Source organism: Tenrec ecaudatus, chromosome 18 (assembly GCF_050624435.1).
Source record: "Tenrec ecaudatus isolate mTenEca1 chromosome 18, mTenEca1.hap1, whole genome shotgun sequence".
NCBI lineage: Eukaryota > Metazoa > Chordata > Mammalia > Afrosoricida > Tenrecidae > Tenrec > Tenrec ecaudatus.
The window spans coordinates 59757671-59785213 of record NC_134547.1 but is presented as its reverse complement, the minus strand read 5'-3'; the positions used below and the strand labels follow the sequence as shown (position 1 = coordinate 59785213).

Sequence of the window (27543 nt, the reverse complement as noted above, 5' to 3'; positions counted from 1 at the left end):
GCTATGAAGTTAGGTTTGTTAAGTCCTTAAGTTCCACAAAAGCCCTTAAGTTCCACAAGTCAAAGTAAGAACTCCCTCCGAGCTAAACACGTGAGGCTCATCATACCTGTTCAACTAAGGAGTAAGTGTGCCACCTTGAAGTTGACATGTGGAGTTAATGATTACCTCGCTGGTGGTGTGAATTTGGTTCTCCCGGAGCCGCAAGCAGTACACCTGTAGAGCAACCTCAAGAAAGCATGTCTCTCCTGGTCTTTGGTGCTGGGCTGGTGGTTCTGAGCCTAGTGGTGTCTGCTAGGGGCCAGAAGTCAGAGCCCTTTATTGGCTCTGGGAACCAGCCGCTCTTCCATGCAGCAAACCGGTATGATTTTGCCATCATGATCCCACCTGGGGTCACAGAATGCTTTTGGCAATTAGCTCATCAGACTGGATATTTCTACTTCAGCTATGAGGTGGGTACGTGGGTTCTTCTGGCAATACAGGGGACTTGCTTGTTTTTCCTTTTGTACAGTGGGTCAGAGTTTGGATGAAAACAGGTTCGGGTTTGTACTGGTCTGCAGTTTCCTACTGGGTAGTGTAGTGGAGCCACAACATATGGCTTGGCTCTTCAAGCCCTAAGGCTGGGCAGGTGTGCTCATGGCTCCCAGGTAATGCTCCCCAGAGCACCCCTTCCTGAAAAGGTCACCAAATGGGCTGATTTAGAGGTGAGAGGGAGCAAATCTATTTCCAAATAAAACACGGATGTGGTACAAAGATGAAAAAGTTACAAGAACTTTGGAGACAGACTCAGATTTTGAAGGGAGCTGCTTCAGGGTTGGGTGGGGGACATATCTCCCCTATTTGTTTTGAGGAACGATTTTTGAAAATCCCAGAACCAGTTGCCTGATTTTTCTATTCACCTGGACATTGTCATCCTGTAGGAACATCCATCTTTTCAAGGGACCTGCCTATATCCAAACTCTTGTCCCTGAATTTGCACCACACGGGCCTGTCCGCTGCACGGAGGGCGTGGATGGGTAAATCACCCTAGCTACTGCTCAGCAGTGCTAAACTTCTGAAAACCCTCAAGCTTTCATCCATATGTGACTATACCACGGAGCCGAAGGAGGTCGAGCGCAGTATTGACACGGTTGTTTGTTCTCTTTTTTATCTTAGAAACTGGTTAACCTCCTGGTTTTGTTGACTGAGTAATAGTCTCTGTTGACCTTACTCCATTCCATTGAAACTTAAAATCCACTTTGTTTTTCTTATCTTTGATTTCAGATTAGAACAGTAAGTCAGTCCTCAACTTTTAGTAGACTAGAGATGTGTGCCCCAAGGAACATCTGCTGTGGCCTGGGCATGTCAAGGCCAAGTTTGGGAAACACTAAACTACCATGCTGGTTCGGGCCAGCGCTCTACAGCCAGTCAAGGGAGAACCAACTAGCATGTGCGAGCTGTGGGATATGCCTTCTCTTTCATGGGAGGTACTGCTGGCACTGTGGGCAAGACAACTCGTTCCTGCAGCATTGTCCCAAACAGTGCAGGATATTCAACATGAGTGCAGCTCCTCCGTTCTACAAGGAGCCTCTGTTCATTTCTACACCCACTGAAGGCTGGAGGGGGGTTGGGTGCAGCAGTGGAAAGGACCAGCTGATGAGATGCACTGTGCTGAGGATAACAGGATGTCTGCCCTATCACTCAGCAAGCTTCCTGGTGACAGCGAAGGGCTACAACCTTCTTTAATGTTTTGGCAGGTTCAGCGGACACTGGGAATGTCACATGACGGGCGTGTTGCTGCCACTGCATATACCCCACAGGGCTTCCTAATAGAAACCTCCCAGGATGTTCGAGGACAGATTAACTTCTCTACCCAGGAGACAGGTCTGCCCCTCCCCTCACCCCCCCCTCCAGCTATGCTAATCAGATTCCTGCACAATTGGGGAAAGAATGAAGTATGGAAATTAAGTAAAAGCCCAGCCTTTTCCACAGGGGGATGAACAACAGGGAGCTGACCAGTTTTCTTGGATTGGAGACCACGGGCAATTTGCAGTTGGGGTCTGTGGCTATGTATGGCTAACTCCAGGTCCACAAGCTCAATTTTACTGCATCATCCCCAACTGATCAGATTCAAGGAAGGTGGCCAAAACAGAGACCCATTTCTAAACCTCAGTGCTTAGATTGACCATGTGGTAGCTGGAGTCAGTCAGTGACCAAAAGGCAGATGTAAAACCAACTCTCCAACAAAGAACGTTTCTGGTCTCACCCAAAGCTTCCTCTCTCACCTGACAGCATCAGTCCCCATGGCCAACACTACCTGACAGTGTTGTCATGGCTTTCTTTACTAGTCAACCACGCCAAGAGCTACAGTGGTCATCCTGGCTCTGGCCTCTCCCCATGTTTTGGGGAGGAAGTGTGCTCTATCAGGCTTTCAATGCTGATTTTCCAGAAGAGGAACACCAGGCCTCGTCTAAGGCACCGTTAGGCAAACTCAAACGTCCATCCTTTCTGTGAGCAGCCAAGAGTTAACTTGTTTACACTACCTTTGGGCTCCTTTAATACACTTCTCACGGGGGTACAGCTGACAAAGACTGCCCTGCACTGTGCAGCCCAGGAGTCTAAGACTGCTCAGAGTGCCTTCTGATCGGTCTCTCACAAAACAATGCCACACACCTAACCCAATATCCCTTCTCCCACACCGAGGGACCCCTCGGTGTGTGCCCGCTGGGGGTGGGGTGGATGTGATACATCAATCTTTGTGATTGGTTCCCTTATTAGGGAGCTTTTTAATAAAGATTGGAAGAGAAAGTATTCTCCCCAGCACAAAATTCTATTTGGTAACATTTATGAAAATGATTGATACTTAGTAAAAAATCACTTTGATGTCAGATCAACCTCTAGCATGTCAAAGTGTTGATCTTTGTACTTTCCAAGTGAAAAGAGGGTGTGTTGTAAATTTACCACGGGAAACAGGTATCTCCAGGGGAAATAGTAACAAAGGATAGAGACCAAAGACTTTGTAATAATCTAGGAATCCCTACAGGTTTTTATCAGCTTTGTGTAAGTAACCAGCAAAACCACTTTGGTTCTGTACAAGTGTATTTAAACTTTGGAGTCTTCTATGAGGGGCCGGAGATGGACCACAGCGAGAAGAATGAAAGAAAACAACTGAATGATACTCTGGACGCACTTGAGGTAATGAAGTATTTTGTGTGAGAGACATCCTGGAAGCAGATTTTAAATGAGATTACAATTACGGGAGGGAAGCCAGTGGAGTGACTGTATTTGAAGAGAATCCAGTCAAGTGGTTGCTGTATTTTTTCTCTGTATATGACAGAAGACCAAATCAAACTCACTGCCCTTGAGTGAATACTGACTCAGTGACCCCATAGGGCAGAGTATAACTGCCCCGTGCGTTTCTAAGACTCTGATTACAGGAGTGACGCTTTCTCCCGAGTGGTTTCAAACTGCTGCCCTTGGGTATGGCACTCTGCTAGCAGGGCTCCATGGTGGGAGACAAAGTGCGAGATCCTGACATGGGACTCATCTTGTATTAGAGGTTGGCAACCAGCTCACAGGCCAATTTTTTTTTTTTCCATAAAGGCTATATAGCACAAAGGCCACTTAAGAAATCACCATTTTAAGAGTGTTCAGTTCAGTGGTTTTAGGCTTATGGTTGTGCTGCCATTATGGGGGCATTTTTATCTTCCCCCCAAACCCACACTATTATTTACTATTTTCCTCTCCTTTTAGCCGTTGGCGGCCACTCACTCATCTCCCTGAATCCATAGCTTTGTCTATCCCGGTTATTTCACAGAGATGCAATCATACATTACGCCTGGCTTCTTTACCTCAGCATGTTTCCAGTGTCCACCCACATTGTAGCATGCATCGTTGTCTCTATACACTTTTACTTTTAGAAGATGAATGCTGATGGGCACTAGTTTCTACCTTCCGGTGATTGTGAACAGTTCTATAAACGTTGATGTACAATGATGAGTCTGCTTAGAAGTCTTGTGGGGATCCAGAAGTGCCACTTAGGCATCGTTTCAACTCCCTGCAGAACCGCCCAGCGGTGTTCCTGGCGGCTGCCTTTTACCTTTTGCCACCCCCCCATACCCCCCAGACAATGGACTGTTCCAGCATCTCCACATCTGATGACAGGCATCCTGATGTGTGGGAAGTTATCTTCTGGCTGTTTGGGGCTGTATTTCCCTAGTGTGCAACGGTGCTGAGGGTCTTTTCATGTGCTTACCGGCCACTGCACATCTCTGGAGAAGCTCCTCCTCAGATTCTTTGTCTGGTTTTAAACGGGGTCTCTTTTTGTCCAATTTAAGAGTTCTTTTTCTACCTGTACGCTAAACTCTTTCAATCTGTAGGCTGGTAACTTTTTGATGGTGTCCTTTGAAGCTCCAAAGTCTATTGCCTGTTTCTGTAAGTTCTGGAAAAAAAACTGGAATTACAAGATAACTGTTTCTTCACATTTTCTAAGTCCTCTTGTAAGTAAACCTTCATTGAAACATAGCCATGCTTGGTGCTCATACGTCATGGCTAAAATCGAGATCCTAAGGGTGGACTGCAACACTAATTTACTACACGACACTGGCCCTTCTAAGAAAAGGCTTGCTGGCCAGTGTTCTGCCATAGAAGAGAAAGAGCAAACAACATCACTAGGAGGGGCAGTGATGGGCGGAGACTATCCAGAAACCCCGAAGAATGCTCTCCGTTTGAAGCACTACAACTTTCAGTGGAAAGATTTCTAGAACAAAAACTATAAAATCCAAGGTGTGCGCATGTATAAAAATTATAAACAAATCATTTATCAATGATAACCCCTGATCTCACAAAGCCACATAACTAACTTCTGGCATGTGAGCTGCTGAGGGAGGATGGTGTGTTGGGGGCCTTCTTTTGTGTGCACGTGGGGGGAGGGGGGCTTTTCTAACAGTCATATTTGTCCGCACAGGAGAGCACAAGGAAGGTGCAGAACAACATCTTCCACATGTGGCGATACTACAACTTTGCCCGGATGCGGAAAGTGGCCGACCTTTTCCTTCTCCAGTCAAACTACAGCTATGTGAACTGGTGGTCGGCAGCCCAGAGCTTTGTCATTGTTCTTTCTGGGACCCTGCAGTTGTATTTCCTGAAGCGACTCTTCAATGCCCCCACAACCACAGAGACCCAGAAGCCAAGATGCTAAGAGGACACAGCAGCTTGGATCTTGTCTGCTGGGCAGGAAACAGTCCAATCAACTTTGTAAAGTTATTGGAAAACCAATTTCTGGTGTCAAAATTTCTTGACTCTTGCTCTCATCTACAAAGATAAGATGTAAACTAAAGAAAAATGATGGAAGTTTTCTTTGAAATATATATGTATCCAAAAAAAGCTTTGGTATTATTTTGTCTAAAACAGCCTAAACTTAGGTTAAAATTTATCTTTATTGCCTTTAATTTTTTCTGATCTGCAGATGTAACTTTTGACATTCTGTTTTAAGTTCTGTGGCTGTGTCTACAGCTCTAGAGAAAGTAGCTATTTTTATTTTTTAAGCAGGATTGGCTGTTATTTAATGTGATGGTTTTGAAGTTGGCATGTAGTAAATGTGACCCATCAAAATGCTATTCTTCATAATTAGTACTTACAGATTAACAGGCTGGAGGAGTAAACTTGAGAAAGCTGGGCTGAAACCAAGTTCTCATATGAAATCTAGACTTAGTAGAGGGCCTTTAGGCAGTTGAAGATTATTTTTAGAGATGTTACCTTTGCAATAAGAAATGAGTATTATTTTAAAGTATATATTTTCAAGGCATGGGGAAGTAGAAAGGAGCTGAATTACTATTTCAGGGTCCACTCACTACGGCTTTGTTGTCAGCGAGAGAAGGTTCATCAAAGAAGCGTGCCTTATGAAGTCCAGGGGATGAGATCATCCCCCGTTAAGGCTGGCGATCACATGCAAGATCAAGTGTCACAGAAAAACCAAGCAAACACAATCCATTGAGACTCGTGTAATACTCCACTTGGTATGTGCAATACATTCAGTATATGTAACACGGAAACGATAATTTATTGAATACCTATCATTTCCTAACCATTGTGCAAGGTGCTTAACAACCATGCTCTCCATTAAAAAAAAAACATCTAGGTAGACAGTTAGAAGCGGTTTCATAGCAACGCTTCAGAATCCTGAATCACCCACCCAAGGCCACACAATTAAGAATTTGAATCCAGATCCCTCCTCATACCACATGTAGAAAAATACTATTTTAGCCAAATCTCATTTATAAAAGTCCAAACATGTTCAGATATGACAACATCTTTCATGATACTAATAAAAGCAAAATCGATCATGTTCTTATCATGAATCTGGAATGCAAAGTGTTATCACAGATAACAGTAATAGCCATTCTTGTCCTTCATTGCAAATATGACAAACAAGAAGCCCTCTGAGTCAAATGTAAAAACCCACATTATTTGATTTGGCCACAAACATGATAGAAAACCACCTTGGAGCATAGCAACAGTCCAGCCTGCACTTGAACAGAGAATAAACCCAGAGGTTCCTGAAGAGGTCACACGGTCGACAGAACTCAACTCGGTGGCGGCACCAACACAGACAACAGCCCAGGCCCTTCCACAGGGCCACAAGTCTCGATGACTTTGTTTTAAGTCAATGTCTCTTCATGCCGCACGTACTCCCCAATGTCTGCTTGATGAAATACCACAATCGCCATGGGGTCTACTCTCCTGCAGTCTTGGGTAGACTTTGCTGCCACCCCAAAACCCTGGGAGTCAAGAGAAGAAACACTGATTCAATTCACCGATTCATTATGTGCCGAAAACCGGGGATAACAAAGATGAAAAAATACAGTCCTTTAGAAGAGAGTTTAAAAGGCACTGGGAGCTTAGTCTTTCAGCAAGCAATTTGAAAAGCATCCTTTGTATATAAAAAGGCACTCCATTAAAAAAATAGCTAAATACCATTTCTACTCACCAGAGGGATGTCTGCCATGGAGTAGACTACCACTCCCTGGTACTGAGAAGTGTTTTCGGTAATTCGACCAAGACCAGATTTCAACACGTGGTTCCCATAGAGGAAGGACTGCTCTGCTCCGGGCTTTACCCACACTTTATACTGTAAAATATAATGAGATCTGTCGTCCATCGCTTGCATTTGAAGCACAAGACTGAAAGGACAGTTTATGCACGTGAGTGGTACCAAGTGCCCTGCAGGAGATTTGGGTTCCAGGCAAGCCCGTGGGGGTCAGTGCACAATGGGGCTCCACAGGGTTTTCAGGCAGAGCTCCCAGAAAGAAGCCAGGGTTCGGGCTGCCATATCGCTGGAAGTGTTCATTGCTTACACAGCTCAGAGACTTAATTAGGGTCTTGTTCATTCCTTAACTTGTTTACTCGCTAAATATAACGGACAGGAGGGTCTTCTCACAACGTGGTAGTCACGGACCATTTTCCAGCACGTTCCCTGTTCCCACTACCTTCCTCATCTTAGGCATTGATTTGCTTCAGTGGCCTCATTTTGCTGGTGGTAACTACGACTACGCAGACAACACCCACACCCACGACCCTGCCCAAGCTGCAAGCCCTACAAACGTTTCCCGGTGCTGACACTGGCCTCAGTGCGACTGGGGCTCGGCGCCCAGGGCTCTGCATTCTGGTGCGACTCTCGTTCACGACTTCCCCCGACCCCACAACGGAGACCATCCCACCAACCTTGGCATAGGGCGCCAGGTAATCCAGAGCCGTGACATGCAACCGGAACTTGTGGGTCTTGGTGAATTTTCCGAAGCAGGTCCCCAGTGACACCAGCTTGTCCCCGGAGATGTTGGAGGCCAGCTTCAGAATCTTCTCGCTGAGGGTCGGTGGGGGGTGGGACGGAGTGGGAAGGTATGGGGTGAGAGGCGGGGGAGGGTTCCAGGCCCCCCACTGGGACCCACGCTGCCCGCCCGGCCTCACCTCACGTAGTACACCCGGTCGTTGTGCAGCCGGAAACAGTAGGTGCCGTCGGGCCGGTCCACAAGCAGCTGAAGGTTCTCCCCGATGCTGAAGGTACAAGAAGCCATGTTGGCTGCGCCCCGCGCCCCTGCCCACACACACTCTCCCGCCCCGCGTCCGCTTACTATTTCGCGAGCTTCTCGAACATCACGCGGGTCTCCTCTTCGGTTAAAGGCCGCATTTTCCCGCTAGGCAGGAGCACGGGATCCACGTGCCTCACACCGGAAACGGAAGTGTCCGCCTGCTGCGCCCGGACACCTCAGACTGGCCGCTCCGTCCGCTTTCTGTGTATTCCCCACACCTGCGGAGGGACCTACGGGCCAGCGAGACCAGCGGAAGAGCCAGGAAAGGCGCCGGAAATGAATTTCTGATGCTTCCGGTCCGAGATTCGGAGCTGGCGCCCCCTCTGGTCCGGCGGGGGAACGACGCTACTGCCGGGAAGATGGCGGCGTCAGCGGCTCTCCCGGCCTCCTCTCAGGTCTCGGCCGTGGCGACGGCCACAGCAGCAGCGGTCGGAGAGGTGGAAGACGAAGGACTCCTGGCATCGCTGTTCCGCGACCGCTTCCCCGAGGCCCAGTGGCGAGAGCGGCCGGATGTGGGCCGCTACCTCCGGGAGCTAAGCGGCTCCGGCCTGGAGCGGCTGCGGCGGGAGCCCGAGCGGCTGGCCGAGGAGCGGGCGCAGCTGCTGCAGCAGACGCGCGACCTGGCCTTCGCCAACTACAAGACCTTCATCCGCGGGGCCGAGTGCACCGAGCGCATCCACCGCCACTTCGGCGACGTGGAGGCGTCGCTCGGCCGCCTGCTCGACCGCCTGCCCAGCTTCCAGCAGAGTTGCAGGTGCATCTTTACATACCAAAGCCCGCACCGGTGGCCCACAACTTTTAAGTGATAGGCAACTTGACAAGGACATTGTCCTATTTGGGGACATCAAATGAATCACGATGGCCCTCTCTGATGGTGCCAGATTCTGCCTCCTAACTGTCGCCCATTCTGCCTTCTAAAACCCTCTATGGGAGGAAGGAAAAAGGGATTTTTCATGGGAGCTTTGGGGCATCTACAGAGCATTTGTACCTTTCCGCCTCCTAGAAGAGATAAGGAACTTCATAAAGCAGATCTCTGATTCAGGAACAAAAAGGAAAGCGTAGACTTTGTTAAGGACCAAAGGTTGAACAAGGGGGTTGTAAGAGGCTATGGAAACAGCGGTAAGATTGACTAGTTCGAGACTAGTTATCATAAGAAATGCAGTAGAGGGAGGGTCGTTATGAGTCAGAATCGCTGTGATGCCAGCGAGTGTTTTTTTGGGCTGAACTGCTATAGAACACTAAGTCCATGTCAGGGTTTATGTGAACACTTACACTGTCCTCGGATCAAGTATTTTAATCCGCACGACCATCTGAGCCGTATTGTTTGATCTGAGGAACATGTTTGGAGAGACTGTATTGCCACAGCTAGTAAGGGGGAGACATCTGGGTTGACATCTGCTCATTCGTTTACTAATTGTGGCACTTGGACAAGTGCCACGTGTCCAAAACTAGTTTCCTCCAGGGGAAGAGCACCTACCTGTTAGGTCTGCCATGAAAGTTCAGCCGGCACGCACTCCATTGTCAATGCTTGGAAACAAAATGTTACTTCGATTCGGTGTCAAGCAATGACGGGGACCAATATTCTCCTGATTGTTACTAGGAAGTTTGTGAAGGAGGCGGAGGAGATCAGCTCCAGCCGTCGGATGAACACCCTGACTCTGAACCGGCACACGGAAATCCTTGAAATCCTGGAGATTCCCCAGCTCATGGATACCTGTGTCCGCAACAGCTATTACGAGGAGGCTCTGGAACTTGCAGCTTATGTCCGCCGACTGGAAAGGAAGCACTCCTCCATCCCTGTCATCCAGGTAGTGTTCTTGCCCACAGAGGCTCAGCCCAGTGTTTCCCCAACCACTATTTCCGTGGTCATCACGGAACTTGTAGGCGGAAATCTTACCTTAAGGGAGCCCCTTGCATGTTTCATGTTCGTTTCTACAAGCTGGCCGACCTAAACAATAACGCTTTCACTCATTCCTTGATTCCTAACTTCAGCTGATACCTATTAATCATGTCCCAGGTACTGGCCTAAGAGTGTGTCAAAGAGAGGAGAAGCTTGCATCCTCTTGGGAAGTCTGCTAATTGACATGTTGATACATAATTTCCGTTCTGATAATGATAAGTGAAAACCAAAAGCAGGGAATGGAGTCCAGGGAGACCGGTGGGTTGCATTCGGTAGACTAGTCAGGGAAGGTCTTTCTGTAGAGGTGACCTTGAAGTGAGGGGATGAGAAGGAGTCCCCGCAGTAAGATCTGAGGAGAGCTGAGTGGAAAGTGGGAGGAGGCGGCCTACGGCCAGAGGAAGGCGTTGCCGGTTTAGGGGATCCAGAGACTGGGACTAGATTTTTTTTTTTTTAAGGGGACTAGATTCTAACGTGCTTGGCCAGAGCATTAGGAAGCTGTAGACCTAGGCCGGGTGCGTGCCTCAATTTTATGGCTTGCCATAAGAAGTTAATGGAACATTTTAACTAAGTGACTGGCCCAACCAGGTGAACCTGGAAGCATCTCTTTTAGGTAGTGTACCTCACATGTCAGGAAGGCCGTGGGGAGTCTAGCCTATAATGAGGTAGAGGGCGAGTGGAATGGCCTTCAGGGAGTGTCCCTCCAGTGTGTGTCACTAACTCCCTGTATTGTCAGGGTATTGTGAACGAAGTGCGCCAATCCATGCAGCTGATGCTGAGCCAGCTGATCCAGCAATTGAGGACTAATATCCAACTCCCTGCCTGCCTCCGCGTCATTGGCTACCTGCGGCGCATGGATATCTTCACTGAGGCAGAGCTGAGAGTGAAATTTCTTCAGGCGCGAGATGCTTGGCTCCGTTCCATTTTGACGGCCATCCCCAACGATGACCCATATTTCCACATCACAAAAACGGTCGAGGCCTGCCGTGTCCACCTCTTCGATATCATCACACAGTACCGGGCCATCTTCTCGGACGAGGACCCGCTGCTGCCCCCGCCCGTGGGCGAGCACACCGTTAACGAGAGTGCCATCTTCCATGGCTGGGTGCTGCAGAAGGTCTCCCAATTCCTGCAAGTCCTGGAGAGCGACCTGCACCGTGGGGTGGGCAGCCGCTTGGACTCCCTGCTGGGCCAGTGCATGTACTTTGGGCTGTCCTTCAGTCGAGTGGGGGCAGATTTCCGGGGCCAGTTGGCGCCCATTTTCCAGCGGGTGGCCATCAACACCTTCCAGAAAGCCATTCAGGAAGCGGTGGAGAAATTCCAGGATGAGATGAACTCATACACACTCAAGGTGATTCCAGCCATCCTGGGCAGCAGTCACATCCCTGCCGCCACACCAGTGGCCCAGCCGGGGACGCTGCAGCCACCCATGGTACTGCTAGATTTTCCACCCCTTGCCTGCTTCCTCAACAATATTCTGGTCGCCTTCAATGACCTGCGTCTCTGCTGCCCCATGGCATTGGCCCAGGATGTGACCGGGACCCTGGAGGATGCCCTCACCAAGGTGAGCCCATCCCATTGGTTTTGTTTGGTAACAAGCAGTCAGGATTTGGGTCGGTTTTAAACTTTTCATTGTAAATTGAGTGGAGGTTTACAAAGCAGATCATTTTCATGTTCAACTTACACAGATGGTTTCATGCCATTGATTGTAATCTTCACACTGTAGACCATTGCTCATTCTGCTTCCTCAGTGTTTTCCTGTCTCCCTTCCTCCTTTTTTCCTTACGCTCCTGAATCTTGTCCTTGAGCAAATGCCATCCTTTTTCATCGCAATTGGTGGCTGGTGGCCATGAGTTCTGTAATAAGCCAGCCCATATGACTGTGGTGCCTGCTGACGTGGAGAGGTGCAGGTAGTTTCACAGGTGTTTTGGTGGCAAATCTCTGAGTAGTCTCTTCTTCAGGAACCCAGAACAATCCATAAAGTGGCTCACCTTAGTAGCTGTTAGTGGCTTTCCATGCTCTTCCAAAACTGCAGCCAGGCAGCAGTGCTGCAGGAACTCCGGGCCCCCTTTAAGCTCCTTTAGCTGGCTGGCAGGACTGTTTTCCTTGACAGTCCTACTGGACTAAGGTCCTCTGGTCTCAGAGCCACCAAGCTCCTAGGCTGTTCACAGTATGGCTCTTTGCTGCTTCAAGGTCATCTGGAGAGCATCTCTTCTGCTTGAGTGTCTTCTTTCAGGCAAGTTTGGGCTTTTCAGAGGCTCCTCTGATTTAGGTCATACCCACCTTTTTGATGAGGGTCTGATTAGAGGCTCTCATTGCATCTGCAAAATCCTTCACTTTCACCCTATTCTGTGTGGCTGGCTGCCAGGGGCAGGGAGCATGAGACCCACCTGAGAGCCCTGCTTCCCTATGTTCACGGTACCATCCGAGCACAGAGCATGGGTTTTGCACCCTTTCAGTTTAGAGTTGATGGCATCAGCTGCCATCGGGTGATGTTGGTGACATGGGCCCTCAGGATCGCTCGGTGACAAGCTCTTCTAGCTTTGCTTCACCCGCGTGGGAGATCCATCCGTTCTCCGCATCGTTTAAAGGCACTCCTCCACAGAATCGGAAACGAAGCCAGTCATAAAAGAAGTTGGGTCTGAAAGACAGGCGCAAAGCGACAGACGCTTGTTGCTCCATCACCATACCTAGTTGAAACAAGAATAGGGCCTCAAATGGACTGTTGAGGACAGCATTGTTCATGACAATTGGAGGGGTGCCCTGTTCTGTGCAGTTTGACCCTCTGGCCTCCGTGACAGCCTCCTCTTGCCTCTCAGGTCACCAAGGTCATCCTGGCCTTCCATCGAGCCGAGGAGGCTGCCTTCACCGGTGGGGAGGAAGAACTCTTTGTTCAGTTCTGCACCGTCTTCCTGGAAGACCTCGTCCCTTACGTAAATCGCTGTCTCCAACTGCTCTTCCCACCAGCTCAGATAGCGCAGACTTTAGGTAAGAGGAAGGGGAACCGCTTCTCGAGAGTGCATTTGCACCCTAACCGGTCAGCTTTTCTACATTGGTGTGTAGCCATGCTCCCCCTCCGATTGTACAACATTTCCCCCATGGGAAGACCTTCCCCTCACTGAGCAAGCATTACTCACCACCCCACCCGTCTCTGGAGACCTGCGCTCCTGGCCTATTCGAATCAGCCAAGTCTAAGTCTATCTTTTCTGTCTGGCCAAGTGGAGGACTCCATGTGGAGTGCTTTCATAGAGGTGAATTTTCTAGAGAAAGGGTTTGTGACCATTGTACTTAATTTGCCTTCATATGTCCTTGTGTCCACCCTCTGGCCTGGGTGAAGGTGGGGGTGGGAGAGCAGAGCTTCCCAAGCAGCGGGGGTCCGTGATGCCATTAACAGAGTGGCTGTCCTTGCTTTCGCTGGGGGTCTGCTGCTGGAAGCTCCATTTTACTGAGGTTCTATTGGTGTGCTGCTGCCTCTCAGCTATATGTACTGTTTTTTCACGTCACTTCACTTTTCCTTCTGCCTGCCCAGGCATTCCACCGGCCCAACTCTCCAAGTTCAGCAACCTTGGGCACGTAAATATCGCGAACATCCAGGAGCCTCTCGCCTTCATCCTGCCCAAGAGAGAGATGGTCTTCTCTGCAGAAGAAAAGGACGTCCTGGCTGAGCTCACAGCTGTAGGCCCAGAACTGCCAGTGGAAAAGCCAAGCCTGGCGCCTGGTCCTCCAGTTTCAGCAGAGCAGGAGCCAGAGGGGGCTGAGTCGGGGTGCCCTCCAGGGGAGCCGCCGCAGGGGGAGACACTGCAGGCTGACCCACCCAGTGTGAGGACTTAACCCGTTACTCCCAGAATTGGGCCCAGTAGCGCGTGCCGGGGGACGCCTGGTAGGAAGGAGTTAGTGGTAGTGTTGACGTCCTGGAGACCCAACCTCACCTAGGCCTGCCAGGGAGCAGGGGGAGGCCGAAGAGGGCCGAGTTGCCACTGGTATTTAATAACAGGAAAATCAAAGGGGGAACGTCCTGGTTATAAGTGGCCTATAAGCGATTACCCAACTTAAAAGTGGAATAAATAATAAAGCTGGCCGACATGTCACGGAGTGGTTCTGCTGCTTGGGTGACCAGGAGGAACTCGGAGGCTCGCTGGAACTCCATTTCCCGGCGCCCCTGGCGGCGGAAGTCGGGGCGGGAGGGCGGGCCGATGGGGAGGGGCCGTGGCCGACTTCCGGCCCAGTGCTCGCTATGAACCGGTTGGGGGCCCGGCTGCTGCTGGGATCGCTGGTCACGCGCCGTGGCTTGGGCCTGACCCTGCCGCGGGCAGGGGGTGCGGGAATCGGCACCGCCGGGCCCCGCCGGTCCACACACGGCCCCGACGGCCCGGCTCGCGCGCGCTCCTACTGGCGCTACTTGAGGCGTCTGGTGCGGGGCCCACCGGAGCCGCCGTACGCGCACGTGTGCCAAGTAGGGGACCCAGTGCTGCGCGCCGTGGCCGCTCCAGTGGAGCCAGCGCAGTTGGCAGAGCCCGAATTGCAGCGACTGGTGCAGCAGCTGGTGCAGGTGATGCGGCGCAGGCACTGCGTGGGGCTGAGCGCGCCGCAGCTCGGGGTGCCGCTGCAGGTGCTAGCTTTGGAGCTTCCGGAGGCCCTCCTCCGGTACTACTCACCAAGCATGCGCGAGTCCCGCCAGATGGAACCCATCCCCCTGCGCGTGTTCGTCAACCCGAGTCTGCGCGTGGTGGACAGCCGCCTCGTCACCTTCCCCGAGGGCTGCGAGAGCGTCTCCGGCTTCCTGGCCTGCGTTCCCCGCTTCCAGGCCGTGCAGATCTCAGGTGCGGGGTGCGGGGGCTACGGGACCCTCCCCTTCTCGTGGACTGATGGGAATGCCCTTACCTGTGGTCTGCTCAGCCGGTCTCCTGGCATCGACAGAGGGCGGGCCTGGGCGTGAACTGGACTGAGGCTTGAGGGCACAGCCAGCTCCAGTTGGGGATCGTGGAGTGGAGGCGTCGAGGGTGGCCTGGTTCCAGTGTAATGTCACCTCCCCCTCATCCTCTGCTTTACGGGGTCTGTTTCAGTTCTCTCACATCTCGGTCCTCCCTTCCCCCTCCACGCGTTAGACCTGTCAGGCTGGCGTTGGAGGAGCGGTGCCAGCTTTGCCCAGGCCAGTGCTAAGCCTGCCACAGGATGCACGTGTGCACTGCAGTTCACTTCTATTGGTCATTTACCATCAATTGGGATGCACTTGTGCAGAGTAGAACAGTTCGAGTTTTTTTTTTTTAAGCTGTGACCTTTCAGAAGAGCACAGCACTGAGGCACCTCTCGGGGTGGGTTCGAACCAGCAACCTTTTTGGCCAGTGTACTGTTAGAATTGATAGCAAGCCACAACAGCAGCCTTGCGGGGCTCTGGAAGGAGAGTGGACGTGATTGTTGCAGTGTGTGACATCCTTCTGCTCCCTTTACAGGGCTGAACCCACAGGGAGAGCAGGTGGTGTGGCAGGCCAGTGGATGGGCAGCCCGCATCATCCAGCATGAGATGGACCACTTGCAGGGCTGCCTGTTCACTGACAAGATGGACAGCAGGACGCTGACAAACATCCACTGGATGGAAGTGAATGACTAAGGCCCTCCTCCTGCTGCTACTGGGGGTGCGGAAAACCAGGACACTCAGCTGTGAGCAGGGCATTGACTCAGAACTGGCTTGAATCTGACAGAAAACAATGGACTGCTAAGCCTGCCAAGTCCCGTTGGAGGAAGATACGAGAAATGTTTGCCCGAAATCAGTGGTGGACACAACATTGCCTTCATTTGGAGGAAACCGCCTTGAGCAGTGGGCTTTTCCTGACAATTCTGTGTGGGGATAAGAGGAAGGAAGAAAGGAAGGAGGTGTCGCTTCTGAGAACTAACTTGAGAGCTGTAGGATCTTTTCCAAAGCCGACAGTTTATAATTATCCCAATTATCCAGTGGAAATGCTTGTTTACAAATGCAGATAAGGCTGTTGACTGTTTCGATTGAGCTCTTTTTCCAAAAGGCCTGTGTCCTGTGTCTAATCTGCAGAGCCTGGGCGTGGGTGCCATGAGAAAGAATGCCCTCCACTTAACAGCGTGGGTTTCTCCCTCTTGCTTGGTGCCGTAGCACACCCAGGGAAGATATCTCCACTCCGACTTTTTAAGGCAGCAGGTTACCTGGCTTGTTAGCTGAGTGGGGGCTGTGAGGCAGGGCTGACGGCGGTGGGCTGAGAGCTGAAAGGAAACAAGCAGCCTCTAACTCCAGTCATGATTAAGACACAGAAAGAATTTGTGCTGCTTGGTCACAATTTGGAAGAAGCATGGCACTGACCAGAGTAAACACTGGCTTATCTCCGATTTATGTTCTGAGTTTTGAAATTCGGGTACCTTTATCAAATAAAGTCCTCAAGACTGAGTAGACAAGGAATTGAAAATCTAGAAAGAAAGTGTTTTAAACAGCAGCAGATTATCAGATGAAGCCATGAAAAACCGGTTTTCCCATAAAGCAACGGTTCTTACCTTCCTCATGTCAGGACCCTTCAATACAGTTCATATGGTGAGCCCCCAACCATAACATTATTTTCGTTGTCCTTTGCTACTGTTATGAGTCAGGTGACCCCTGTGAAAGGGTCGTTCGACACCCAAAGGGGTCAAGACCCACAAATTGAAAACTGCTGTCTCATGGCTTTGTCTAAAACAAGCCAACTCTGGACCTGGGCCAGACCAAGTGTGGTAGTTACATAATTTCATGTCAACTTTTAAAATAAGGGGTGGAGTCTAGCCTGTCAATCAAGTCACAGCTGAAGATGCTTCCTTGTGGGTCTGGCCTCGCTCTGTTGATTCTATCATCAAGAGGCAGGTCACTCTGCTTCCCTCCCCGTTGACAAGCCACATGGAGCCACGCTGATGGCAGCCAGAGCCTGGAGATGTGTCCTCCATTGGATCCACAGGACTTTCCCCCCACTGGCCTGTGATCTGCCTGCATTCTGCATCATTGCATGTGCTGCATGAGTCTGAAGAGGAATTTTAGACTAGTATCGGACTTATGGACTTGATCTGGACTGGGCTGGGTTATTTCTCAATATATAATTGCTTTGATATAAAGCTCTTTCTCACACATATGTCTCTGGATTTGTTTCTCTAGTCTACCCGGTCTAACACACCAAGCAAACCTATTCTGTGCGTGAACACCTTGGAAAGGAATCGTGACACAGCATCACGTTGAGGTTAGAGACACGGTCCTCAGAGAAGTTTGTAGAAAGTTCTCCATCATGAAAACAAGGGCCTTTACAAAGGTGAGGTCTTTATTGAGCCTCTTTTTCACTTGTTCTCAAGCAGGGTGGCACTGGGATGCTCTGGTGTTTCCACTTAGTGTTCTGAGGGCAACAGTCTGTGACAGATCAGCAGCAATGGCCTGCAGCTTCCTGACGGGCCCAGGAGTGAAAGATTCTGATGGGGAGAGACCAAGAGTTGTACTTGAGAGAGCTGTGTTGGAGGAGTTTGGGTTTTTAAGACTCCAGCAGTCAATCACCAGCGTGGATGGAAACGTTGCCTTGGTAGACTGCTACCGCAAATGGCTCGTGTCCCAGGAGACCTTGCCTCAAGTCTCCATGGCTCATTCTCTCCAGCTGTTTGGCTGTGTCTCAGGAGTTTTGGTAACATCCACGGCTGCAGTTGCCACAACACAGGGAAACACATGTAGAGACAGTCAGGTGGCAGATCTTGACCTGGAAGCTGGCTAGGAAGAATGGTGGCCCGGGTTCCGTATCCACTCAGCCAAACTTAATGTCTTCCTGAGAAAGGAGGCTGGGATGCCCTGACTCTGAAGAAAGGGAACCAGAGGGGCCTTCAAAGAATCCTAGACAAGAGTCAATGATGAGATCAATCAGGCTCCGGAGGGAAAGGATTTATTAGACCATTTCCAGGATGGGACCAGGGAAAGGCTGCTGGCTCAGTGTGGTCACAATCAGGGAAGACAAGGCAGCAGTGCCACCCCCGACTGTCTTCTTGGCATTCTCCACATGAGCGTTTGCCCCCAAGGCCACCACCGCCGCTGTCTGTTTTGGAAGGCAGGAGGCCTGGAAGGGCCCTGAATGGAGGAGTTGGGCTTCGAGGGGGTTCTTTGTAGGCAGAGGTGGCTTGAGGACCAGGAGCTGGTCAGTACATTTTCCAGTTCAACGTGGGTCTAAACTGGCAAGCCATTAAGCAGGTCTGCTGTGCCTCACCCCCACCCCCACCCCAGTAGGGCTGCTCCACTCCTTGACGTTTCCAGATGATTTTTATTTATAAACAAGACAAATTTCCAAGCAGCATTAACTTAGGGGAACAAAAAAGGCTTAAAAAACGAAAACAGGAGTTGTGAGCATCCAGAGGCGGAGGACCTGGGAACCCCGCAGGCCCAAAGGGCATCGGGGCCTCTCTAGGGCTGGGGCCCTTCTTGTCTGCTCCCTGCTGGTGGCCAGACTGGAGGGGACACTGATGACTTCAGGACGAGCCCTGAGGCCACCTGGCCACCGTCATGGGGAATGCTGTGGATTTGCTCCGGACCTTCACTGACACCCAAAGTGAAGGAGCTTTTAACTCTCTTGTCCAAAGTCCTCTGAGAACTTCTTCACTTTCAGGAGGTCATCGGCATTCACAGTGGGCCGGGTGGTGGCCAAAGACCGGAGCATGTCCGACTGCAGAGACAAGGCAGGTGCTGAGGGCCAGGCATGGGTCCAGCTTCTCTCCTCTGGACTGCGCAGTCCAGCTGGGAAGAGGCCCGACTCTGAGGCCACCCAGACCTTCCCCCAAATGTCCAGCTCCCTATAGCTGCCTGCTTGTGACCCTCTCCTGACAATTCTCAGGTGGGCCCCTCAACTCCTCACTCCCTTGGCAGCTCTTTATCAGCTGCAACCGCCACCCTTGCCACCACCACCCCCACCCCCAGCCACAGGCGGCATCTGGTAGCACAGAAAGGATGGACAAGAGAACTGGCAAATCTAAGGTAGCCAGGGCTCAAGTCTCAAACCAAATCAGCCGGCAGAAACTAGTTCTTTCTGGGGGCAAATGAGCCAAACTCACACACCAGAGTCGCTCACGTCAGCTCATCTTGAGTGTGCTTGCTGAAGACAGTGAACTGCTAGCTGCAGTGCCCTGGGCCTTCTCTATGTCTGATGTGAGGTGCCCAGGCCACCCAGGGTCCCCAAGGCCCTTCTTGGTTTAGGAGAAAGCATAGCAGTCCAGGGTAGAAAAGGGGAGACGCAAGCCCCAATTCTCTGAGTTCTGTGCCATCCCCTCCCTTCCGCTGGTCACTTACCATGCAAACCACAGGTTCTAAGAGTTTGTCGCTGGGGACATCCATCCAAGTCATCTCCATAGCCCCCGGGTCCCCTGGGGAGCAGGGGGTCAGGAGGTCATCGATCATAATGCTAGGGTTTGTCCGGGAAGGGCCACAGACCTGAGAAACCAAACAGGAGTCTGATCGGTGAGAGTGGCTGCCGGTCAGGGTGTGCGGAAGGGATGGAGTCCCAAGTCCTAGAAACAGTGTGGACACCTGGGTTTCTGGGCACTTGGCATCTGCGTGGGGGAGAGGCCCGACTGGGGTCAAGCCCAAGTAGCGTGGTGTGAGGTCAGAGTTCAGTGGTTCATTAGCAGCACGTGGTCGAAAGCTCTGCTACCTCGATACCCTCCCCTTTGCAACCCTCTCAGTGCGGTGCAGGGACACCCGCGTGGCTTTCCAGCCAGCTCTGCTGCATGGGCTGCTCACTGTTCCTTCACCTCACCTCCTGGCTCCTGCCCCTGCCCGTCCCTCCAATGCCACCCTAACCACTCCTCCAGGGTCTTTCTGCCCTGCTCGCTCCAGTGCACGCCAGAAAGGGGCGGGCCCAGGGCAGGGCCCCCAGCGGACTCGCCAGGCTGAAAGGTGGACAGGTGCGCCCCACCTGCAGGTGTTACAGCCAATGCTTTCCAAACAGTTGTCAGGTGTCCTCCGAGCTGCCTGAGGTCTCAGAGGTTAGCGTCCTGTCCCTGAGCGGCTCACCCAGGCAGGAAGATGTGTGGGGAGAGGGAGGCGGAGGGCTTGACCCTTGCCCTCGGTTCTCTAGGAGACAGGGAGGCAGCAGGGCCAGGGAGCTGCCAAGAAAACTCGCTTCTCTCCTGGGCTGGGTTGTTTGCCTCTCACTCGGTGTTGGGCAGATTCACCTTTTTGAAGTGTGTTGCCGACTGCACTTTCCTAACGGGTTGCATGAGGGAGTCCCGCACGATGATGCTGATGTCCGCCCCCGAGTAGCCTTCCGTCTTCTGGGCCAGCTCGTGGATGTTGGCTTCCGTGAGGCTGTGCGGGGTGCTCCCCAGATGCAGCCGGAACATCTGGGCACGGGCAGCTTCCTCGGGCAGTGGGATGTAAATCCGCTTTTCAAACCTGGAGAGCCGGGCACAGGGCAGGGATGGAGAGCTGGCGATAGGATGGTATGAATGGAAGGACGGGTATACAGATGGCAGTATCTGAGGTAAGCATGCCCAGCCAGTCCTGGCCTCCCTGCAGACCGGAGAAGACCCGGAAGCAGTTCAGGCAGCTGCCCAGGGGCCAGTGGACCGCAGCCGAGAACCACGGCAGCCCTGGTGCCTGCTGGGGAAGACTCACCTCCTCCGAATGGCCGAGTCCAACACCCAGGGGATGTTTGTGGCACCAAGAACCAGCGTCCCGTCGTTGTTGTTCCCCACCCCTGCACAGGGACGGAAGCCAAGAGCAGACCCCGTCAGGACCTTCGTCAAGACCCTCCAGAGGTCCTACCCGAAATTAAACCGCTGGCTGGCTGGCCAGGCAGTGTGTGTGTGTATGCATGCGTGTGCACACCTATGCCAGGGAAGAGGCCCTCTTGCCCTGCCATGACGGGAGGAGCAGGGAGACAGGGGCCAAGGCCTCCCAGCCTCCCAGCACGCAGGCCAGTGCAGGAAGGCCTGCACAGAGGAGCTGGGAATGTCCCCCTCTGCCACAGCGGCGGTTGGTAAGGAAGCCCTGGGCAGGGTGGCCCGCAGACCCAGGACTGCCCTGCTCACCCTGCATCTGCACCAAGAACTCGGTTTTGATTCTTCGGGCAGCCTCACTCTCATTTTCATTCCGGGATCCACAGAGCGAGTCCACCTCGTCGATGAAGATGATGGAGGGCTTGTGCTGCCTGGCCAGCTCAAACAGGTTCTTCACTAGCCTGTGTGGGGGAGAGCGGGGGTGTAGGCCCTTATGTGCCCACCCGGGGCTGGTCCCTGGCACCACTGCTCTCCTCTTGCCCTTCCCACAGGTGGTGGTGACCCCTGTCAGGCTTGGAGTTGACATGTCAGGGGTGCCACGTTCTCTGACAGCCAGTGATAGGAAGAGCCAGCCTCGGGTTGCGTCAACCTCGGTGGTCACAGCCACTAGCTCTGGACTCTGGCCAAGTACCTGCCCTACCTCGGAACCTCAACTGACCATACTTCCAGTTCTTTTTCTGCCCGTCTGGAGTACTCTCTCCAGCCCCCTCCCCCCGCCATCTCTCCGACAATCTGAACGGTCAAGGCCGGGTTCCCTCCAGTAAGGAAGATAGATGGCTGTGTCCCCGCTTCTCCATCAGCAGCTCCTCAGGGTGGTGATGGAGGGGCAGACACTGGAGCACCCGCGCCCCCTGGGCCCCGAGCAGGTAGGGCCCCGTGGTGACTTACTTCTCACTCTCTCCCAACCACTTAGACATCAGGTCTGAGGAGGACACGGAGAAGAAGGTGGAATTGTTGGCTTCGGTTGCCACAGCTTTGGCCAGGTAGGACTTGCCTGTGCCAGGGGGGCCGAAGAGCAGTATTCCTCGCCAAGGGGTGCGCTTGCCTGCAACAAAGAGTCCACCCAAGTGAGCTTCCTCCTGATGGGGCCTGTGCGCTGAAAAAAAGCCCAGACTCCTGGGCCACTGTAGTACACACAAGCTTTAGAGGCACAGGGAAATGAGTGACCTACTAAGAGCTCAGCTTTGGGCCTTGATAATGACCTCCATGATTTTCCAAAGTGACACTGGCTGGTCCTGTCCCTGCCCACTCACTGGGCCGGTCAATTCAAAGTTTTAGTCCCACATGGTCGGCAGGCCTGGGGCCTCTCTTCCTTCACCCGGGAAGGCTGGAGCCTCACCCTTTCAGGGAAAACAGTTGTGTGGCCACCCACAGAGTAACACCTGTAGGAGCCTGGTCTTTTTATACCTGGGCGGAAGGGGCCCAGCCCTTACCTGTGAACAAGTGTGGGAATTTAATTGGCAAAATGACAGCTTCTTTGAGGGCCTCCTTGGCCCCCTCCAGCCCAGCCACATCGTTCCACCGAATGTTGGGCTTCTCCATCACCACCGCACCTGCATTCGGAGGTGGCCGTCAGTCTCCAGCTGCCACCAGACAGGCCCCACCCTCCTCCATGGCTACAGCCTCCTGCCTCTTACCCATCAGTTGCTCCTGCAATTTTTTTTTCTCTGGATTATCCCCTTCACTGTCGCTGTCGCTGCTGAGGAAAGAGACAGAGACATGAGTGGGCAGCTCCTCCAGGAGCAGCGGGGGGTGACCAGGCAGCTGTCAGAGGGAGGCCGGCCTCTGGCTGCTGGCACAGCGGCCAAGGAATGCTTCCCGTGCTGACGCTGGGCAGTGGCTGGAGAGCAGGGACCATTACAACAGGAAGGCCACATATTAGCCCCAAAGGAAATACTCTCATAACCCGCCTCTTGTTTTAATGAAGGGGAGCACAGCGGCGGCTCCTCCAGGAGGCTGGGGGTGGCGTGGGGTAGGCCCATGCTTTGCAAGTGCGTTTGCAGCGTCCTTAGCCTTCCATAGTGCCTCTCGGGCAGAGAAAAGCAGCGACTCAAAGCCACATTCCAAGGCAGAGGAGAGGCCGACGTTTCCATGTGAGGGAAGAGGGCATGGGACTCGTGGATCCCGATGGCCTGTCCAAGTCCAGCCAGACAGCAGCGATCCGCAGTGCCCCTCCCCCTCTGTCCCTCTCTCTGGGGAATGAAATAGGAATGCACTCTCCCTCCAGCCCTTCACTGGCCTTTGGCGTCTCCAGAGTGGGCGAACCACAGACCTAAGGAAAGCGAGGGGCTGCCGGGAAGCACTGGCCTTGGCATGAGAAGCCGAGGCCTGGGTCTGGGCAGCCTCTCAGGCACCAGCCGGCGGCCATGCCAGGACCGTCTCCATTCGGAACACCCTCTAATAACAACAGGGCATACTTGTTTGGAGCTCACAAAGTACCAAGCAACAGAGCCCGGCACCACAGCTAAGCGCCTGGCAGCCAACCAAAAGGTAGGTGGTTCGGATCCACCGGCCACGCTGCAGGGTTGACGCACAAAGATGACTGTCCTGAGGTTCTAGGGCAGCTGCACTCTGTCCAGCAGCATCACTCGGAGTCAGCTTGCAGGCGGCAGCGGTGGGTTCCGTTTGCCAGCTCTAAGCGCCCAGACTGCTTCCCTGGCTCCGCATAACAGCATCACCGGGAACTTCTCGTCTCGCCCAGTCTAAAACACCCATGGGCATCACGGCATCCATCCAAGGTCACTGATGACGCAGTCTTTAGTGGCCAAGCCTGGGCTCCCAACGCTCCCTCCCCCCACCTCCTGGCCCAGATCCGAGGGGGCTCTGGGAGGGGGTGCTCACGTGGGGCGCTGCCACTCACCCCTTGCCCTCGCTCTGGCTCTCCTTGACCGGCTTCTTGCCGCGCTTCTCCTTGTTGCGCAGGTAGTCCTTCAGCTTCTCCGCGCGATCTAAGTACTGCACGCACTTGGCGCGGATGCTCTCCTTGGCCTTGTCACTGTGCGCCTCATCTGCGGGAGGGGGACCAGAGAGGGGCTGTGAGGGGGTAGGGTGGGCGGTGCCTCCTGTCCTGGGGGGCTCTGGGCAGGGCCAGCAGGACTCACACTTGATGGCGTGCAGGAAATACTCCACAGCATGCTGGTAGAGCCGTAGCGCCTCCTCATAGTTCTTGGCTTTATCTTCTTCTGTAGCTTTCGTCACCAGATCAATGGCTTTCTGGAAAAGGCAGAACCACCGTCCAGCCCAGGCCCATGGACCCAGAAAGCCCTCTGGAGCGTCCCGCTGGGCCTGCTTGTCCAGGAGCGGCGCACAGGGACCCTTTCAGAGTGAGCCGCCCTCTTCACCACGAGCACCTGCAGGGCCAAGCATCTTCCCTCCCTCGGCTTGCTCACAGTTGGTCTAACCCCCGGGCTAGGGCACAAAGGGGGAAGCCATCAGGACTTTGTGTTCTGGGCCCTCAAGGCAAAGGTAGGCAGACAGGGATGGAGAGCCTGGCCTCGGGGACACCTGACAGCAGTGTGGCTCTGCCAGTGACCAGGGAGGAGCCAGCCTGCCAGGGAAGTCCCTCATCGACCTGAGGTTTTCTACGTAGGGGACTTCGAAGGACTTGTCCTCCCTTCTCCTGGCCTGACTCAACTTGCTTCTCTGGGCCAGCTGGAGAGGGCCGGCGGGGGAGGGGAGCCACAGGGGTCCTCTGTGTGGTCCACAGGTGCTGCCCACTGAGAGCTGGGCGCTGTCCTCGGGAACCTCCTGAGAACCAGGCAGGCGGCTCAGAGTCTGGGACACTCTCTGAGACTCTGTGGGCCTGTCACCCCATCTGAGCAGAACGGACACAGGTGGCTGCCCTGCACCTAGGAGTCCGTGTCCATACTCTGCAGCCTCACCGAAAACGGCCATCCTCGGCCCCCTGCACACGCAGAGCCTGCAGCCCACCCCCAGCAGTGTCCTGGGCAAGCGATTGACCTTGAGGAGGGGTAGGGTTCGGCGATGCCCTGCCTAGTCAGGGAAAGGGGTTTCAGGAGAGCAGGGACTAAAGCCCCGATGGGGTCAGACTGGTGGCAGAGAACCTCACCAGACTGCAGCCGGAGAAAGACAGGCGTGAGGGGGTGCTGGCTCAGCCCAGCTAGAGTCCTGGCTTCAGAGCCCCCTGTCTAGGGGCCCCCTTCCCCAGAAGGCACAGCGCCAGCTCCTCAGTTGGTGGGCTGACGTCAGCCCCAGGTGTGCGGAGCAGACCTGGCCACAGGGTTTCCTCGGCAGGGGCCCTTCCCACACCCACCACGAGGAGGTCTTTATTCCGCAGTGCCCTGGGTGGGCCCTTAACCGTTTGCATCACCCAAGGACTCCCCAGCTCCCCTAGTGCTTCTGCAAGGGCTGGGGAATGACGCTGGGAGGGGGGCACAGGCCGCTCGCCTTCAAAATATCCAGCACAGACACCCGAGGTTGCTGTCTTTGACAAAGCCCAGCCACGGTGTTCTTAGAAGCGAGGCTCAGGAGGGCTTCATCTCCTGTTTCTCAGGGGGGCATGTTATGAGGAAGGCCCAGTCCCTAGAGAAGGGCCTTGTGCCCAGTGAAGCAGGTCAGTGAAAAGATGAAGACCTTCAACGAGAAAGCTTGGCACAGGGGCTGCAGCAATGGGCTCAAATACAACGGGGCGGAGGGCGTGGGACCAGGCATCGGAAGCAACTCGACAGCCCTCGATCACAACCGCAGGACAAGCAACACGTGCAGGAGGCACAGCTTTGTCTAACAGGAGAGCGAGGCGTCGAGCAAAGCTGCCTGCCACACCTCTCGTAACACGTATGGTGGAGGATGACAAGAAAGCCAAAATGTGCGAACGTAAGGGGCCTGATAGTAAGCATTTCCGGGTTTGCCAGCCACTCAGTCTGTGCACCCAATCCGTCCCTGCGCCTCGAAAGCAGCTGGCTCTGCCCCATAGGCACCTCTTACGCACATGGAAATGGGCACTCCACGGCTTTCACAGGTCACAGCATATCCTTGCACTAAAAAAACAAAACAAACTACGGACAGATGCAAGAGCCTACAACGAGGAGGCAGCTTGAAAATATGGTGCTAAGCGAAAGGAGTGCCTCACAAAGAACAAGGTAGTACATGATCCCATTTATATACATTCCGGACAAGCAAATCTATACAACAGAAAGTAGATCAGTCGTTGCCTGGGACCAGGAAGGTTGTGTGCGGATTGGGGAGCAGCAGCTGAGGGGCGAGAGGGGTAGGGGTGGGGGGCACGATGAAAATGTTCTAGAATGGACTGCGGGGATGGTTGCACAGATCTATAAATATACTAAAAGCCACTGAATTTGGACATTAATAGATTTAGTGTATGATCTATGGATCATGCCTGGATAAAACGGTTTTTAAGAATATAAAAGCCATGCTTAGCTCACAGGTCGGGCGAACACTGGCTGGGCATGCTGGATCTGGCCTGAGAATGGAGTTGGACACAGTTGTGATTGCCTCTAAGAGGTCTGGTTGGGGTCTGGATCTGGGCTCCTGCGATTTCCTAGCCTCAAACTGCAGTTTCCCCTTGCCTCCCCAGCACCCCGGGTCAGAACGCTTTGATGCTGGGGCTCGGAGAAGCCTCCTCTCCCCTGAAGTCTTGCCTAACCCCTCTAAAGCACTTTATCTGTCTTCACTTACTTCACTTACTGAGCACCAACAATGTGTGGGCCACGTTAAACGGAACGATCCACCTTCATCCTCCCTCCCCACATCTCCACGGATCGGGGTGCAGCACTCCCACCCAGATTTTACCGACAAGGAAACCCGAGATTCCAAGATCAAATACACCAGCCCAAGGTCACCTGCCAGCAGTGGTGAAGGCATGGAGCCGGGCATGTTTACGCCCTGGCCCAGCAGGACTAGCAGCACCAGGCGAATGGGTCAAGCCCTCCTCCCAGAGAGGCGCCACCCCAGCAACGCCCTGCAAGACCTGAGGAATGAATGAAGGGTCGCTGGCCCACAAGGGAAGGCGGAGAGCTGAGGGCTTGCTCCAAGTGGGGGAAAGGGGACTCCAGGGCGCGGGGCAAGCTGCTCCGGGGCGACCAGACCGGACCAGGGCCCGAGGTGCCCCAGGAAGCGCCCGTGGGCCCAGGTGAGGCTCAGCCGGGCGCCGGCTGTAGGTAGTGGCCTCGGAGTCGGCGCAACCCGGGAGGCAGCCCTCCGCTCCGTGCGCGTGCAGGCAAACCGGCGGAGGGCCGCGGGCTGCCGGCGCCGGGCGGGGGGGCGCGAGGTCCAGGCTCCGGGGAGGCCGCACACCCGGCTCCGCGGCCCGAAGGCCCTGCCGCGCCTCCTTCGGCCTCCGCACGCCGCGCCAACCAACGCACCTGGAGGATTGACGTTGTCATTTCATCTCCTGGGTCCGCCCCGCACCCCGCGGGGCTGCTGGTGGCCTCGGTCCGGCCCCGGAGAGCCGAGGTGCTGGGTCCGGCGCGGGGAGCCCGGCGGGTCGGGGCTGGGCGCGGGCAGGGCGGCCGCTGGCAGCCGGAGCCGTCCTAGGGCGAGCGAGGAGCGCAGAGCGCGGCCCAGAGCGGCCGGGCCCAGGGCGCGCGGCTGCCTACTGGCGGCCCCGGCCGGTACTACAGGTACCGCTGCGGGCGATTGACGCGGGGGCGGCTAGAGCGAGGGCGGGGCGGACGGGGGTGTGTCCAGGATAGGGAGATTGCCGAAGGATGGGATAGGTGGTGTGTCCGGATGCGACAGGCGAGTTCGGGTGAGCTGGGGGCGGAGCCATGGCTGGGGGTGGGACCAAGAGAGGGGGGAGAGGCGGTACCAAGGGGCGGGAGT

The 27543-nt window shown here is 53.9% G+C and overlaps 4 protein-coding genes across 5 annotated transcripts; 2 read left to right on the top strand and 2 right to left on the bottom strand.

Annotated features, from left to right (window-relative positions):
• The first annotated feature begins 185 nt into the window (after positions 1-185).
• Positions 186-5323, top strand: TMED6 (transmembrane p24 trafficking protein 6). Its single transcript, XM_075536825.1, has 4 exons — positions 186-449; positions 1734-1860; positions 3020-3171; positions 4943-5323. The coding sequence occupies exons 1-4, from the start codon at positions 237-239 to the stop codon at positions 5174-5176; spliced, it is 726 nt and encodes a 241-aa protein (XP_075392940.1). The 5' UTR covers positions 186-236; the 3' UTR covers positions 5177-5323.
• On the bottom strand, positions 4422-8344 carry NIP7 (nucleolar pre-rRNA processing protein NIP7). The gene is made up of 5 exons (XM_075536824.1): positions 8106-8344; positions 7942-8028; positions 7699-7837; positions 6965-7105; positions 4422-6755 (listed from the first exon to the last, which is right to left on the bottom strand). Exons 1-5 carry the CDS (start codon positions 8159-8161, stop codon positions 6636-6638), a joined length of 543 nt encoding a protein of 180 aa, XP_075392939.1. The 5' UTR covers positions 8162-8344; the 3' UTR covers positions 4422-6635.
• On the top strand, positions 8237-17071 carry COG8 (component of oligomeric golgi complex 8). 2 transcript variants are annotated; one of them, XM_075536818.1, is made up of 6 exons: positions 8237-8817; positions 9664-9871; positions 10697-11524; positions 12780-12948; positions 13490-13666; positions 15411-17071. In XM_075536818.1, exons 1-6 carry the CDS (start codon positions 8351-8353, stop codon positions 15566-15568), a joined length of 2007 nt encoding a protein of 668 aa, XP_075392933.1. In that variant the 5' UTR covers positions 8237-8350; the 3' UTR covers positions 15569-17071. The 2 variants fall into 2 exon arrangements, with proteins under 2 accessions (XP_075392933.1, XP_075392932.1); XM_075536817.1 differs by lacking the exon at positions 15411-17071 and having other exon boundaries at positions 8278-8817; positions 13490-14052.
• Positions 17072-18213: 1142 nt separating this feature from the next.
• VPS4A (vacuolar protein sorting 4 homolog A) lies at positions 18214-27278 on the bottom strand. The gene is made up of 11 exons (XM_075536862.1): positions 27084-27278; positions 23844-23955; positions 23603-23750; positions 22380-22441; positions 22176-22295; positions 21631-21787; positions 20995-21143; positions 20579-20660; positions 20137-20356; positions 19253-19393; positions 18214-18632 (listed from the first exon to the last, which is right to left on the bottom strand). Exons 1-11 carry the CDS (start codon positions 27102-27104, stop codon positions 18531-18533), a joined length of 1314 nt encoding a protein of 437 aa, XP_075392977.1. The 5' UTR covers positions 27105-27278; the 3' UTR covers positions 18214-18530.
• Between the last annotated feature and the right edge of the window lie 265 nt (positions 27279-27543).

Excerpts from the sequence above, each read along its gene's own strand:
- NIP7 (XM_075536824.1), bottom strand. The coding sequence starts at position 8,161 with ATGCGGCCTTTAACCGAAGAGGAGACCCGCGTGATGTTCGAGAAGCTC. Across the intron at positions 8,029-8,105 it reads TTCGAGAAGCTCGCGAAATA|CATCGGGGAGAACCTTCAGC; the intron begins GTAAGCGGACGC and ends TTGTACCTTCAG. Across the intron at positions 6,756-6,964 it reads CCATGGCAGACATCCCTCTG|GGTTTTGGGGTGGCAGCAAA; the intron begins GTGAGTAGAAAT and ends CTTGACTCCCAG.
- COG8 (XM_075536818.1), top strand. The coding sequence starts at position 8,351 with ATGCTTCCGGTCCGAGATTCGGAGCTGGCGCCCCCTCTGGTCCGGCGG. Across the intron at positions 8,818-9,663 it reads AGCTTCCAGCAGAGTTGCAG|GAAGTTTGTGAAGGAGGCGG; the intron begins GTGCATCTTTAC and ends GATTGTTACTAG. Across the intron at positions 11,525-12,779 it reads TGGAGGATGCCCTCACCAAG|GTCACCAAGGTCATCCTGGC; the intron begins GTGAGCCCATCC and ends CTTGCCTCTCAG.
- VPS4A (XM_075536862.1), bottom strand. The coding sequence starts at position 27,104 with ATGACAACGTCAATCCTCCAG. Across the intron at positions 22,296-22,379 it reads ATTGCAGGAGCAACTGATGG|GTGCGGTGGTGATGGAGAAG; the intron begins GTAAGAGGCAGG and ends CTCCGAATGCAG. Across the intron at positions 21,144-21,630 it reads TGGTTGGGAGAGAGTGAGAA|GCTAGTGAAGAACCTGTTTG; the intron begins GTAAGTCACCAC and ends TCCCCCACACAG.
- TMED6 (XM_075536825.1), top strand. The coding sequence starts at position 237 with ATGTCTCTCCTGGTCTTTGGTGCTGGGCTGGTGGTTCTGAGCCTAGTG. Across the intron at positions 1,861-3,019 it reads CTTCTCTACCCAGGAGACAG|GTTTTTATCAGCTTTGTGTA; the intron begins GTCTGCCCCTCC and ends GAATCCCTACAG. Across the intron at positions 3,172-4,942 it reads ATACTCTGGACGCACTTGAG|GAGAGCACAAGGAAGGTGCA; the intron begins GTAATGAAGTAT and ends TTGTCCGCACAG.